The sequence below is a fragment of the Solea senegalensis genome, linkage group LG17, assembly GCF_019176455.1.
Source record: "Solea senegalensis isolate Sse05_10M linkage group LG17, IFAPA_SoseM_1, whole genome shotgun sequence".
NCBI classification, from domain to species: domain Eukaryota; kingdom Metazoa; phylum Chordata; class Actinopteri; order Pleuronectiformes; family Soleidae; genus Solea; species Solea senegalensis.
The window spans coordinates 7,482,065-7,498,758 of NC_058037.1; the positions used below are offsets into that span (position 1 = coordinate 7,482,065).

The window sequence follows — 16,694 nt, forward strand, 5'->3', positions numbered from 1 at the left end:
TATTACATCTGCACAATCCCCGTTCAACTTTATAACAAAGAAATTGATTTCCCCCTAGTGAGACTGCAGCCTATTCCTGGATTTACTGTATGTTGCAGAGCCGGAGCATATACAAGAACACAGACGCAAAGACATAAAGACCCAGATGAATAGGCCATGGTGGGTGACCTTCAAATGAAGTGTTGAGGATATGTCAGTGCTGGAGTGGATAGAATCAGACAAGTGTACCACTCTTCTCTCTCAAAGCAAAGCCTCTTACTCATGCACCACTCACAAACAAGTAAGAGGTGCTCTGTCGCTCCCCAACACTCACAGCTGTGACCATTTAATATGCACCAGCTCGGATTCATTCCTCAACACCTTTTGCTCTCACCCAAAATGCTAACAAATCTGTCCAAACACTTTTGCAATATGCTGTGCCGCACGACTGCACGCCACCCTATCTGCTATATTTCACCGCACAGAGTGAATATTTATTTGCTCAAACTGGATTGCTCAGCTTCCACACACTTTTGTAAAATCATCCACGTGTGTGCCAGGCTGTCAAATTAGGTTTATAGCTGTGACGACTGTGCAGTCACCAGCTGGAGGAGCTTGTTGTTTGCAGAAAAAGCTGTAGTTAAGTCGGCACAACTCCTACCTCTCTACATGGTCCAGGTTCCCCGACACACCCAGTCCTCCGATGGCGTAAAGTTTGCCGTCGTACACCAGGCTGTTGTGTTTGCAGCGAGGCACAGTCATGCGGGACACCAGGTTCCAGTTGTCCAACAGGGACATGTAGCACCACACATCGGCCACCATCACACCTGACTCTGTACCACCTGAAATGCAAGGAATTGGGGTTATTAAAGTGACAATACAGTGTGATGACAGCGAGTGTTCCCTCAGCAGGAGCCAAGAAACCATTTTCCATGCCTCACTTGCATTTGAACCAAACAAATAGGGAAATAGAGACAGCAAACTCCACTCATTTTAATTGTGTTAATCAACTACGCAAAACAAAAATATCACCACCAAATTGTATTTTTCTTTTCTTTGGAACAAACACTTTCATCAAATTTTCCCTCCTCACAGAGAGACAAAACGCAGCCAAAACCATAACCAAACCAATAAAATGACTGTGTCTCCCAGGCAAGTACTTTTCAATGGTTCAAAGGCAGATTCACAAATTAAATTTATAACATGCAACATTTCTGCATTCAAATACATAAGCATGATGAATCCAATGTTATACATTTTTGTACCAATACTCATGCATGTCTATTCAAGGTGGTGATTAACCGTTTCATTTTGGTCAGCGTTTAATGAGATCATCTGCTTTATCGTCTCTGCTAAAACGTCTGGGTGAAAGTTACTTAGCCAGTGTGTTGTCTGTTGTTCTTTCATTGTGTGTATTTCTCATGAACACACTGATTCACGCACCAAACAAGACAAAAAAGAAAATTCCCATGAACCCACGTTACCTCCATCATCAAACTAGGTCTTTTGATATTCTTTGATGAAGAGAAATACATACTGTCAGTTTTAATCAAAATCAACATTAGGGCAAGGTACGGCCGTTTACTGTAATGTTACATTAATGTTTCGAAAAGAAATCTTTCCCTCTAAATGTTTTCTTTTTAGTTTCTGGAGAAGTGAAAAACATTTTAAACTGACTGAAAGTGGTTTCCTGCTGAGCTGACAGGTGAACCAGCCAACCAACAAACCCGCACTTGTTTCAGCTCCCTTCATAGCAGCCCTGTTAGCTGTGTAGTCTGACATGTAACAGCAGCTGTGTCTCAGTGTCCCTGCGCCGAGCGTGAGGAAGGCTACACACCCGAGCCCGTTGATTGGCTCGGGCTAGAACACCTATGATTTCCCTACTGGCCCACTGACTCCCAGGGGGACGCACGCAGACCTGTTCCAATGCCCAAACACAAATTTACATTTATATGAAAAAAGGGCAGAGGAAAGGTACACGCAGGACAAATCCTGTTGCATTTCCATGGTGCAATGTCAAGGTCTGATTACCGTGCAGGATTTTCGCACAAATGGACCGTGGAGGGAGAAATTCAGTCTACCTCTGGAGGAGCAACTTAAAGGTGTCTCATAGAGGGAGTCACACAGTGCACACTGTGTCACTATGGAATAAAAAAAAAAGCTGTAGAACACTGCAGCAACTGTAAAGCCAGACAGATAAAAAAAAAAGTCCACTTTGGTAGATTTGGTAAAAGAGGGGACATTTTTACAAAAACTAGTGCTCTATACTGAAATCTAGGGCAGGGAAAAACTTTCATATCAACAATGAGTAAGCTCTGTGGGCAGAGAGCCTTTAACACTCACTATTTCCACTTTGTTGAAAGAGATCACTAATGGCAAGTTTGGAGACTCGATATAAGTGGGTTAAATATATAATCATTCTTTTTCTGCTCCACAACTGTAGCTATTGTCAGAGTAAACAAAACCACAAAATGCACGAGGGCAAAACGATCATACCCCAAGGTCTATAAAAACATATCCTGGAGCTTTCTAATATAAAATAACATGATATTTTTGCTTGCCATTTATTAAAATGTAGATGTGATATACTTCTTTTCTCCGAAAAAACGTTATCACTCACCTTGAGGCAACTTCCAGTATAAAAACCAACTAAAAGGTATAATTTGAGTTTTTAAATGCTAGTTTGCAGTATAATGGCACCATAACAAGCATTAGCAGATAATTCAGAGCCATCAAATAGATGACGTTTATTTAACTGGATGCAACTAAAGGACATTCCAGTATCCCATATAAAAGTAAATATGAAATGTTTCACCACTGAAGTGAGATGACAGTGACGGCATCTACGTCCTGCGCGGTGCCACTAAACAGCAGTGCCGGGGAAAGCTTACAATTGTGCTGTGAATTGTGGGCGATTTGACTCACCAGACAGATAGATGTTGTCTCCCGCGGAGATGACACTGAAGAACTCGCGGTCGTAGAAAGGCAGGCTGGCCAGCGGGTACCATTTACTATTCTGGGGGTTAAAACAGGTGACCACTGTCAGGGAGCGCTGGTTCATCCCAATCGCCTGACGTCCTCCCACCAAAACGATCACCTCTGCTACACCTAGAGGGGAGGACAGAAGAGAGGGAAAGATGTGAGGAAGCAGCACGCCAGGTCCAGTGTACAACATTTATTGGCAGAAAATGAATGTACGTTTATAAGGATGTTTATATGAGTATAAATTCTTTCAAATAGATGGACTTTACAGAGGCCACTATTCTGTGCTGCCAAGTATTTATGATATTATCGCTTACAATAAGTTAATCATGGTGAATTTCTATTATCGTGTAAATCGTGAATGAAGAAAAACATCAATATTTCACATGACTGACTTGAAACTCCTGTCAAACTCAGCAGCATACAGTGCTTGTGATCTATTTCATAATGTGCCTGTGAGGAGCTGCATCTTTTCCTCATGACCTATTATTATTCATTCATTCATCATCTATCATCTTATTCACTAAACATATGTATCCCCTCCGCGATGTCGCTGACCAGAAGGCTGCGCCTGTTTAAGAATCTAAAAAAAAGATATTTAACTTTTTTTTTTTTTCAATTATTTTGGTCAGGATAATTGTGACAGAAAATTTTAAAATTGTCCCGTGCCTTGTGCTGAAAACAAAGGCACGCAACAAATAAGAACAACATGCTTTCTGGGATTCCAAGGCAACCGTAGTTCCCTAGCACCACAGTTAGTGACAACATGATGTTTTCCGACCTTCAAGCATGATATTCAGCTTTTAAGTGCAATGTGATTAATTATATTAATTTCTATTACATTTAAGAACCTTGCGTGTGCGTAACCCTCAGTCTGTGAAAGCTGTGACTGTCCCTGAGTCAATAAGGCTGTCGCAAAAAAAATACAACTAAATGTACGAATAGAAAACTTTGACTTAAAGTGGGAAAGTGCAATTACCAAGACTGATGGGGAGCTACAATTTACCCATGATACAAGCACTTTTTACACACATTTGCTGTCAACACATGCATGGTGAAACCTACGCTGTTTGACCAGGGCATAAGGGAATCACAAAATCAATACGCGAGAATCAATTTGTGTACATTTATATGTGGAGACGTGTCTTGTCTCACACACACACACACACACGCCGACGGCCTTGTGGTGATTAAGGAGATACTTAAAACATGTTCACCACTCCTCATCCACTCTGTGCACTCGCACAGACACACACACTGTGACACACACAGCTTCTGGATAAAGACACCAGTGATCCAAAATACACAAACAGGGTTGGCAGGCTGCCACATGCACAGGTCCTCTCCGTCTTCAGCAGCAGGCACCAGTGAGCAGGCAAGACCATGAGCCGCCAGACAGAAATGAGCTGTGTGTTTGTAAGCAGCAGACAGGCGAGCAGAGGGAGGCGAGCCAGGGAAGGAAAGGAGGACGATAGGTGGGAGGGGGCAGGGGGAGGGGGGGAAGTGGCGGAAAGACAGGAGGCAAACCTAATCTTCATTCAGTTCAAACCAAGACTAACACTGGTTTATCTGTGTGGATCGATATCTTTCTACACAGACACTCTTCTTTGCAGACACATCCTGCAAAGCTTCTCTTCCTGTGCAGAGAAAAAAAAAAACACAACTTATCCTTATATTTTATTTCCTTAAGCCTCTATTTTTTTTTTTTTTTCCCATCAAAACGAGTAAAACAGAGCTTTTCCATGAAAGGGAAAGGGAAAAACAAGGAGAAAGATAAGATAAAGAAAAAAAAGAAAAAGAATCTCTATGTGCTTTGGTGAGGCTGAGCAAACAGAGTGAGGAGTGAGCACTACCTCAGACATATCGTGGACATACAGCTTAGACTTAGTGGACAGCTTAGAGCTGGCTGGCCATGTCCCTCTGTGAGATTTCAAGAATGTGTTCCTTCCCCCCCCGTGTAGAACAGAAAAGAAAGTAATGGCTCAAGGAGAAATGGTGACAGCGTCACTGTGAAGGTGGCGAGGTGCACTAGCTAAAGAAAAGGACAATCATGACAAAATACACAAGGCATGAGAGTTGTCACCCTTTCTGACAGCATGTGAAAAATGTAGTAACTGGAAGTGCTCGCAGCTAAAAAAGATCTGAGCTGAACTTGTACCCATCACGAGCCGGTTCTCACAGCTTCATGGCACCGTGACCCAACTCCAAGCCTCAAATGGCCTCAGGACGTCCAACAGACCTTGGATACGCAGCTAATAAATGGGAGTGTAGTTTATAGGGCGGTCGCAGCTACAGTGGCGGCTCTTTGAAAACAAATTAAGTGAAAACAGGCAGTTTGTCTTTCCCTTCATGAGCCTCCGACTATACATACACACACATTAATTATATTGACTTTGCTCCGCCATTGTTCTTTCGCAGGATTCCTCTCGATGTTTGTTCTCTATTTCGCTTTATCACACATTACTTTTCGACTTTATTGGATTTCAAAAGTTTTCTGCGCCTTTACGGGATTACAAATTTAATCTCTTTTCATCTCATTTTCTTTCATCTTATTAGCCGTTTCATTTTGTTGATAGTGAGTGTCTCACATAACTTGGCGTAGTCTCTGTGTCTGAGCCAAGTTGGGATTTTCTTTCCTTTTTCTATGTCAATCAATATTCTACCGTTTGGTTAATCTTGTTGGGTTCACATAAGTCCACTTCCATTTTAAGACACAAACAGGATACGATACATCATCTGCATACTACACTGTATTATGATTCAGAAGAGGAAAGCTAAGAAAGTGCAATTTATTCTGTTATTCCACGCACAGTTTCTCCTCCACTAAACCAACTGTCTAATTCAGCCAAACCAAAGTCATTCAAACTGCTGTATTGTGCATGTGCACGGCTTCATTATCACCTGGTGCACATGTGCACGGCTGTTCTCAAGGCTTTCCGCTTGGCAAGACACGTCAGGGAGAGTCCACATCTGGAGCGCGGAGCAGCCCTGACCCCCTGAAGCCCTGAACACATTCACGAGCTAACACAACCCAACGCCGGCCTGTCAGAATGCAACAAAACAGGAGAGCGGGGCACCGCTGACGGGGATTCACGGCATCGGATCAGATGGTTGTGTGGGTGTGTGCGAGTTTTCTCTGACAACGAAGGCTCACAGGGACGGCTGTCAGTCAGACGGAGGTTTGATGGGAGTTGGGTAGAGGGATGAAGGGATGGAGATCGAAGAATGGAGACGAGTGTTTGGGGATGAAGGGATAACATAGTCTTGACAGCTCATGTTATTTTTTCCCTGACAGTTTGGAAAGAAAATGTCTCCTTTTCCCGATTGTTTCTGACCTTTTGTTGTATTTCTGAAATATTTTTAACCCGACTATGTCACCAAAGTATCAGCCAATATATAGATACATGAATTTTTAGAGCAACCACTTCCACCGCGTTTACAAACATGAAACGTTAAACACAGGAGTGAGGAAGTGGTTTTGTAGTGCGTTTGTGTCATTTAACATCGATTTACAGCATTAAATCAACGCTCAGGTTGCTTACTTACATATTAGACATAGACAGAACACCATTAGTATTCATTTGTGGTTTTGTTTGTGTCAACCTGATGAACTGCAGTGCAATATTCATAAGTCTGGACTTCAAGCAACAGAATAAATCCCTTTAAATTCAATTTAAAGCAGCTTCGCCAGCCACCCGTCTGCTGTCTGGTGCTGGTCTGATAGGGTCCGGTGGGTTTATCCATTTGATTCATTATAGCATCAAAAGAAAAATATCGATTACAGCTGTAGGAGTATTATAAAATGTTTGGTTGCACTTCATAGTACAGGGAAGTAAGACGGTATGACGAGACTAGAGCATGTTGACAACATCTGGACAGCACCCCGTTTTTCAAGGAGGTTTCAGTCATCACAAGCTGTGAATTGCATGGACCCCCCTCTGAAAAAACATGTGCTGTGAACGATGAACAGGCGTGTTGTTTAAGGGCTGAATTCTTAAATTAAAGTCCATGGCCACCCATTGAGCGTGACACACACAGACAATATCCAAAGCATTGCTTCTGCCTTACTTCTGCCTGACTTCATTTGAACTAAATGAAACCTATCTGTGACAGCAGCGTGTTTTCAGCCTGTGCTGGAACAAGCTGGATCCTACGCAAACACGTGCACATACACACACACACACTAACTTATGGCACACAGCCGTACAGTCACTCCTGGAGAAAAGAGATGGATTTGAAGAATGAAGACACAAAGGCGAGGCTTTATCGTGTCTTCTTCCCCGCTGCCACACTGTTCCCTATCTCACCCTGTTGAGCGTGTCCTTGCTCTCTGCACCATGCTTCAAATCCTTCTTTCTTTATTCCTCTTTTTCCTCTACGCTGCAGTTAATGCCTCCATCCTTCGTCTTCTTCTTGAGCTCTCTGTCTCTTTGTCAACCAAAGGAGAGACTTTGCACCTTCTCTCTATTTTGTCTTATAGTCTTTCCCTCTCAAACCCTGAGGTTCTTTGCTGTTTTTCTTCCAGACTCCATTTCATTTTCCTTCTCTGTTTCCCAATGCACCTTTAGCCCAACTATTTCAGCCTGGCTGACCTTACTTTAACCAGCTATACTTTACTCAGTGAAATGGAACATTGTGGTGTTTGCTTGTACCAAAATACACATTTGGATATTACTCTGCAAGGTTAAAGCTGAGAGATCAATGTGTTGCCCGTTTACATTAGCCAAGAATCCTGCCAAGATCAGAGTTTCTTTGCGGAAAGTGTTTTTTTATGACTGGAAACAAGCATTTGACAAAACACGTCTACTTAGCAGCTTCCAATCATAGCACATGACCTCCATCAGCGCTGCTTCGAGGAGCCAAATTACAGTCAAAGCTCCACTTTTAAACCAACATGGAGCTGAAGTGTTTTTCTGTCGGATTCAGATACATAACAACTCTAAAAATGCAACCGCAACATGTCGCGACAAACTAATCTAACTTAACGCGTGAAAGAAAATGTTAAAGTTATAAAGCTCAAGAACAGCCTCTAAGTGGAGTACCGACCGTTAATCTGAAGCCTATATACTGCCGTCAACATGTCAACAAGAGCAAATAATTACCTACTTAACTAATAACGCACTGACTTATTTCCCAATGGGGTTTTCAGAAAATAAATCACCTTTTTATCCATTTACTGTATATCCAGTAGAGGTGTGTGACAAAAGAAATATCAATTATCACCACTTGATTAAACTAAAGTACACACACACACACACACGAGTAGATGACTGCTTCATGCCGTCTAATGCCACATAAATGCACTCAACTTCTGACAGGCCTCTGAAAGACTTCAAGGATTCAGTGTTTGTCTGGTTTATACTTTTTTCGACAGTTGTGCACAAAGCACGGATGTTGTTAAAGGCACAGCAGACACTTATCTGCACGGGAGTTGCATCACGACGGCCTCCGCAGCTTTCATTGTTTCACGTTGGGCAGGTAACCACTCAGTAACGATTCATGATGTCGCGCGTGTGCAGTTATCAGTGACAGCGGCTGTAAAAGCTCCACTTTGTGCTCAGCTGGAGGATCCGAGTAATGTTTACAAGTGCACACTTCTACTGTAAAGTATACTTTGCTTGAGTTACAGCCTGTTGTTCGACATACTGTGGAACAAGCATATAAACACAAATGGCGTCGGGCACTCAGTCGGGTGCAAATGCGCTCGCGATCCAAACTGTGGGCACTGGGCAGGAAAATGACAACTGTGTTGGCCTGAAACCAGCCAAGACAGTTTGCGTCTATTTTCCTGTGTCTTTTATTTACTGTGCGTAATCCCCTTTATTATGACATGTACAGATTCAAACAGTGAACCATGAGAGGGCCTTAACTCACTGGCTGTACTCTCGGAAAAACATACATCAGCATCACAATTTCAAGCAGGCAGCTGATGAGGGTTTTAGCTACATCTTTCATCAGTCCTTATCATTACCCTGAAGGAAATTTGGTTAGTGTGGAGCCAGATACCACAGATGACAAACAGCCACCCATTCTACGTGGACGGGGGAAAAAAAAGTGTCTGCATGTCAGTAAACTTGTCACATAAATAAATAGATATGTGCAAATATACCTTTATAGTGTTTTACTGGGGCTTTTACTCACTGGGTATCACAGCCACAGTGACACTGGCAGATCTCAGAGTCATTTATATCTCACTGCTGGTCCATTTCCTCTTATCTCAGCTGCTTCTCTCTGTTTTTTTTTCTCTCCCTCTTTTGTAATCCTATGATTTTCTCTCTAAGGGAGTTCATTTGCAAGGGTTAGGATCAGGGGGTCAAAGGCTCCTAAATAATGTTAGGGGCCGAGGGAGTTTGTGCAGCTGTAATTCTCGTACTTTGTGGATTGTGGAGACTGTGTCCCCAGTAATCTACATGCCAAGCTGTGAGCAAGTGTTTTGGATGCACAACTTTCCACTCAAGAAATATTCCTTTTTGACGGTTTCAGGGTTTGTTCTGTGGATTTTCCAAAGTTACAGGTACACTGTCACTCACTGAATAGAGATGTTCCTGTGTTTTTTTTTTTTTACATGAAATATTCAATGCTGTGAACACTGCACATGAAATTCCATCTCCCTGCACACCTTGCCGTGAGATAATGACAGATCTCAAAAAGAAATCGACAGATTTTGCACGTTCGCAAAAAGTTTTCTGGTGATTGGGTCGAGCTGATCGCTCAGACTTCTGAGCCTCATACGTTATGATTTGATGTATATTATGGGCAAACACAATGTGGACTGCACTACCGTTTAAATGCAGCGCTAAAGCACGAACCACATTTAGTCTGTCTGTTGAATATTGGATGACAAATAGCTTTCCAGCCTCGCAGCAGGTACAGCAGGTCAGAGTGCCACATGTGGTATGAGCGATGCAGAGGCTGATCCATGTTCCTGTAAATGCACCAAGAGCAGCTCCAGCAACACCGGCAACATCAGTCGTGATTTTTCACCCTAAATCCACCCCCTCCACACATCTTCTTCCCTTCATCCTTGGTAACTCCGCCCGACAGTCATCGCTAGTCAAAAGGTCGCACGGACAGAACCTTAATTTTGGCAAAAGCTACTGCGGATATTTAGACCAAAGGTCATCTAATCTGGATTTACTGCCTCCATGTTACATTTATGAGACCCGATACATTATGTTTGCTGAAGATTTCACTAAGCGGCATGAATATCACAATCTCACATTTCAATTCTCTAGTGCAGAGCTGTCTCCAACTTTCTCTCTCTCTCACGTTCTCTCTCCAGTGCACTCGCAGTGTTTCACTCCTGGATATCCAGAAATAAAAATGGAATAGGATCCGCTGAAGGGCACTTCACTTTGATCGATTAAGACATTTCTGGCACATTCTCCCGCAACCAGCTCTTCCAGTTTGAGAGGTGAAGCAGCGTAATCTCACGCTGCATTGGCTCTAAAAGACAAACCAGGCTGAATAATTACACAGAGCAGGACAACAATCAACTAAGTCCTGACATAAAAAGACAGAGCTTATAATTGTCTCTCCCAACTGCTGACAGCTTACCACGTTGCAATCATCGTGCTAAATGGTTAGCAATGCGGCTGTGTAACGAGAGAAATAAATTCACCTTTATTATAATTTAACGAACGAAAAAGAGACACTGTCAGACGCCGATGACGATCGCAGCCGGAGCCAATAACAACCCGTGTGCTTTGCAGTGTCGCTTGATCCGAGAGTAAATGCCAATTAAACACAGTCCCACCAGTGAAAAGCCCATTTAAACGTGAGACTTAACTGTTTTTTGACCTCTCTACCCATCACCAGTGCAGTCACAAATGCTCAGTGGAGAAACATACAAGTTAATTAGGTGTAGTCATTCATACCTAATTCTGTCAACTTGTGATCGGACCTTTACGGATGGATGTTGTTACCAAGTCCGTGTTAATCTGGCCTGTGGTTCACCTACAGTCTCTGGAAGACTCAAAAGCAAAATCTTCATGATCTCTTATGCTCTCCTTATGAGGTGTGAATCATGCTCTCCATCCTGTGCGGCGGCGGCGGCGGTGGTGGTGTCGGAGATGTGCTGAGGCCATCCTCCACGGAGCTGCCGGCCACTGGAGGTGTGAACGTATAGATGAATGTCGTGCCTAAGGGTTTCGTACCTCACAGAATGGCCTGGTTTTATTATCTCTACACTGGGGATACAAGCCAAGCAATTGTGTGGGCTGATATAATGAAAACCAGCCATTTTAAACCACTGAACAAGCAGCGCACTGTTTTATTTGGCATGCTTCACGCTGCAGGAATGTAAAATGGTCAATAACATTTGATATCAACATTTCCTGAGTAATTCAGGCAGCAGCAGGAGTCCTGCTGCCAAATACGCTCGACTTCTGACCTCCATTTTGGAAAGAAATCTTGGTATCGGAAGATTTTTAACATACTTTGCATGCATACAATTCATGTGTGAGAAATAGTCTTATGTCATAGTGGAGGAGAGAGAGAGGTACTGAATACCCAGAGCTCTCCTAGAAACCTAGAAATTATTTCTCCCTCTTGCATTTATTTTCTAACTAATTACTATCGAATGTAAATTACAAGTGATGAATAAATTAAGTTGGGAGACTGAACCGTGAAAAAAAAAAAAAAAAAGTGGAGACCCTTCGCACAAGCAATCTAGGAATCTAGCTTGAGGCATATTGGTTGAGGTTGTATTACATTACATAAATTTAACATAAATTAATCAGCGTCACAGCTACAATGCCATATCTGTCAACACTACCTGGGGCTTAACACCACAGCAGACGTGGCCCTGGATTTCACAAACAGCCTCTGAAAGTGAAGCAGCAGCAGGTTCCTCATCTGTTGCTGAGGTTGTCAGTGCTTATCAAAAGTTACTTCATGCAAACACTTTACACGAGGGGTGTTGCAAAGCTCACAGTGAAGGGAGTTCAGTTTGGGGTAACCCAAAACAAGTGCGCGATGACCTGATTGATCGCTCTCTGTGTACCACGGGCTTCAGGCTGCTTTAAAATCGGAGCCTATAACAGCGCTCAGTCGAGAGAAATGTTTGTGTAGAGTATCGTCTTTTTCAGAGAAGGAAACTTGGCTAAGTGCACCAAGAACCGAAGAGCAACACTATGTGTTCTCCTGAAATAGCAGTTGTAAAATCATTTAGATGTTACACTGACTGGTAAGGAACAGAATAGTGCCTCCTTCTCTCCCACTCAACTCCCCAGCGCGACGGAACATGGCAGAGTGGTCCTGCACTTCCCGTGAGAAGTGCTGCGCTGAATGACAGTCAGGAGCTCAAGCTGCCACGATCAAGCCTAAGTGTACATCAGCTCACGAGATTCAAAACCTAATATTCATCTCTGATATTCAGCGAGGAAACAGAGATTTCAGTGTTTGTTACGGTGTTTGTTTGTTTTTTATCGTTTCAAAATGTATTATTTTATTCACAGCCCGATTCATACCCAGCTTTCTAAAGCTTTAATAATGAGACATTTATTTGCTCATATGCTTTCAGACAACTACGATAAGCGCTGACAATGTGCAAACGCACAGGCTAGTTAATATTGGACGTGTCATTATAGTTTTATTATGCATCGCAAAGCTACATTTGCTGTTGGGGGGGAAAAAAAATAGGGTTAACATTTGGTCACATTTCTCACTCCGCAGACTAATGCACCTATCACAGATTACTGTATCATTACTTGATTAAATGTAGTTCTGAACAGTTCATTAGTAACTACCCTAAGAACCATTATAGATTAATGAGACAGAGAGGAAGGGGGTCCACTGAGACTCCACAGAAACGACTTATGTACAGAGCCCAGACGTTTGTGGCACATTCTGGAATATGTGTGAGAGAATACTGCTGCATGCTAAAACCCTTACCTTAGTTGCCACTCACGCCACGACTGCACAGTTTACTTTTCCACCTTTGGATTCACGAGTGCTTTAATAAACTGGACATAGAGAAAGACAGAGTGTAGGAAAGAGAGCTCGTGTTTAACGATTACGTTCCACAGTGTATGTATGGAAACATTTGTCTTGGAAGATTTATCTATCCATTTTCTACTGCTTTATCGTCCACATGAGGGTCTCAGCTGCCCTGGACACATCGCCAGTCCATCACAGGGACACATGGAGACAAACAACCATCCACTCTCACAGTCACACCTACGGTAAAGAGTGTCCAATTTACCTAATCCCCATATTGCATGTTTTTGGACTGTGAGAGGAAACCAAATAACGTGGGAAAATCCTATGAACACACGGGGAGAACATGCAAACTCCATGCAGAAAGACCCTTGTTCTGACTGGGTCTCAAACCCAGGTCTTCTTGCTGCAAAGGCAAGAGTGTTAACCACTACACCCTTGCAAGATTTATGTTGCATAATGTTTTTACTGCCTTATTCAATGCACCTGTAAACTAGTTTGCCATTCGCCAATAGAATCTACAACCAGTTTGTTATGTTGCTATAACTGACAGCCAGCATGACTGAGTGCGAACCCAAAGTTACACAGAACATGTCCCAGCACTTTTATGTCCGCTGTGGCAGCATTTCAGACACCAGATGTGGCACATGATCCGGTTTTATCCAGTCCACAACAGCGTTGCACAACAAAGGCTGAATGTTTGAAAAACCAACACACGCAGTTTGATTTAGACAATAATCACGGTCTGTGGGGTCCTAAACATTTTAGTTGTGCAGCTTCACTTTGAAAGGATTTACCCAGTGACCTTTATTTTAAAAGAGTCACAGGAAAGCAACTGTGACAGTGAGGTTACCTGTCACTTGCTATGTATGATCTAAGACGTGAATGTTTAGTTTGGGATTATCCCCATATAGTGCTCATGTTGTTCGTTACAGATTAAATGTATGGAGAAAAGCCAGTTGAATTTAACACAAATCCTTTTACGGTGTTATAATATAATATTGTTCATGTCTTACCAAAACATACAAAATCTGTTTTTTAACAAATGAAAGACCATAAATATAGGCTTATAATCTCCTCTCGATGACGTGAGCCCACTCTCGTGACTCGTCTCACGAGCAGACCTGGATGTCTAGTCGCACCCCGAGAATGTATGTAAGACATAAATGTTTAACAGCGTGTGTGAGTGTGTCAGTGTGTAAAAAAGTGAGACACAGGAACAGTGTGAGCTGAGCTGGACCCCTGCGTCTCCTCGTCATTACAGCTCATTTGTCTGAGTGCTATTCCACTTGGCTGGGTTGAGTTCACAGTTTGCCCTTGTGCTCTCCATCCTGCTCTGAGTCGAGCACAGCGACACATGTAGAGAGCTGGAAATGGGGTGGGTTTAGCTGGGCATGTGCGGGTGTATGCACATAATGTTTGTCACTCTCCCTGCTCCTCAAATGCACAAGCATAAATATCTGGATGTTACCGTCGTCTAAGTCACGGCGTATCTTATGATTTTAGGTGTGTGAGTAAACGCGGCTGTTTAATCCCCCTGATCTCCTGGAAAGTCTAATGGCATCTAATCAGATGCACATCCATGCTCTAATTAACCAATTAGCAGCTAATGGATACATGTACCAACGCAAAACACAGGATTCATAATGAGACACTCAGAGTTTTCACTTTTCCCCGACACTCTTTTATGGGCAAAAGACACAAAGACGTCAACTACTGTAACACCACCTCTGCGTCGCTGAGAAAAAGTTCACTCTTGCAGCAGAAAACTGATTTAGCGTACAGTACGGCAGCCATTATCTGAAATCACATGTTAAAAATAGACTCAAAAATGTCATTTGCGCACATTCATTCAAATGAAAAATCAAACCGTGTGAGCATTTGTGCTACTCAAATTGTCTCCACGTTTGAGGATCACAGAAAGCAAACACCTTTGCTGAATATCTTCATTAGCAATCTGATAAAAAAATGAATGTGCTCTGCATCCTCACACAGTCAGACGCTGCTGAATGCAAAATAGGTGTAAAGTGAGACAGAGCACTCCCATTTTAGTTAGTGAGGCGGCCCAGAAATAAACTTAATGTCATGGTGGTTAGACTTTTATGACTCTTGCCTTGTCGTAATTCTGTGAGAAAAACAGCTTTGTCTAAATGTTGTCCAGCATTGTTATGCAGTGCATTTTAAAACGAGCACCATTAATTCCAGGACACGCACCAAACCATGGTGACATGCCAGGACCCCGACACAAAAAATCATCATCAATAAAAAACTGGGCAATTAACTAAAGAAAGACACTACGACAATGCAGCACAGCGGGACGGAAAACCTGGGCAAATGAGACAATTAATGAGTGTGTGGAAACCGTGAGCTCCAACCAGGAATACTTTGCTTTTTAGAGCTTACAGCTAATGGAACAATGCCTCATTAAATGTCAGTCTCAAAAAGTTCACGCCATTACACCTTATGAAGACATTGCTGTGTGTATTCATAGGTCATCAATATTCACATTAGCCGCTTTCTTTTCTTTGTCATGATACATGGCCTCAAACTGCCAAATGAAGTACTCGTACATAAGATATTTGAGGGTGCAATTCACCAGATTTTCACTACTGTGATATATAAACAATTTCTTCATTAAAGATGGAGAAATAAACAGCATGTCATGTGAAAGGTGTCATTTGTAATGTAGAATTAAAAGAACAAAAAAGTGCAGTACCCTGTTCAATATGTGCCTGCTTTTTTTTGCGTATTTATTTTTGTTTGTGGGTTTGTTTGTTTTTTCCATTTTTTAGATCACCTGTCGAGCCTGTCGGGTGAAACATTTGACAGATATGTGATTAACAGACAGATTAAAGACCCGTTCATCACAGCGCAATCACAGCTGGAGGAGAAGAGAGAGCATGTACAGATATAACTGCTTCCCACTAAAAGAATAATAGGACCTTTCACTGACAATAAAGTATAAACCCTGGGTCAAAACATAGATCCTGAATTGCAGTCTTTGCAATTTGCTAATTGGGTTATTTCAAATAGCAATTTTCGATTCAAAAGCAATTTACTCTTTTAAAAACCTTTTAACTGAATTGGTTTTACAAATTTTCATCACTCGTCACCACACGTCTTTGTCATCACTGCAAGTAACAAAACAGTTGCTGCGCAAAACAAGACAAGTTTATGACTGGCTCGTAACAAAGTGAATGTTTCCCCCGGGAGCCAGTGAAGACAAACAGAGCAGGGGAAAGAATACAGTTAATATTGGACCTACAGTATATTAGTCAGTGGGATCATGACTTAAATGTATGCTCCTGTTAATCTTTATGTAGTGGACGTGTAAATTAGCCACTGTTAGATTTCTATACCGGGTTTTGGACATGTTTCAGTGAATAACAAGCCAAATGATATGGCTGTACTGTATGTGTCACATTTAAGGATAACAGAGTTGATATATACTGCTAGTGTATGATTTGTCCACACACTATACACTAGCAGCCTAAGCTTGTGGTTATATAGGTTTGAGTCTCACAAAAGGTACTAACATCTATAAAGCTCGCAATTAAGACACCAAAAAAAAACCAAACTATTTCTTGAAATGTTAAATTGCTGCTTTAATAAAGCCAGAAGAGACACTGATAGAGGCCTCAGTATTTCAGGATTGGAGGTGTCTGCTAACGAATGATAAGAGAACACATGCACTGTGAGTCTGACTCCTATCTTTGGACGAGCAGATTTGAATCTAAATGTGAGAGACTGTTAATTAAAAATCTGTCTCACAAGGATAAACTAAATTTGTAGAC

The 16,694-nt window shown here is 42.2% G+C and overlaps 1 protein-coding gene across 3 annotated transcripts in view; it reads right to left on the reverse strand.

The window, feature by feature from the left end:
- Window positions 1-615: 615 nt before the first annotated feature.
- LOC122783631 (kelch-like protein 29) overlaps window positions 616-16,694 on the reverse strand; it is a 165,830-nt gene continuing 149,751 nt past the window's right edge. For all 3 annotated transcript variants that reach the window (XM_044048388.1, XM_044048386.1, XM_044048387.1), the window contains 2 exons: window positions 2,905-3,087; window positions 616-821 (listed from right to left, as the gene is read on the reverse strand). In XM_044048388.1, the coding sequence (XP_043904323.1) occupies window positions 637-821; window positions 2,905-3,087 (368 nt within the window). In that variant the 3' untranslated portion in view covers window positions 616-636. The remainder of the gene's footprint in view (window positions 822-2,904; window positions 3,088-16,694) is intronic.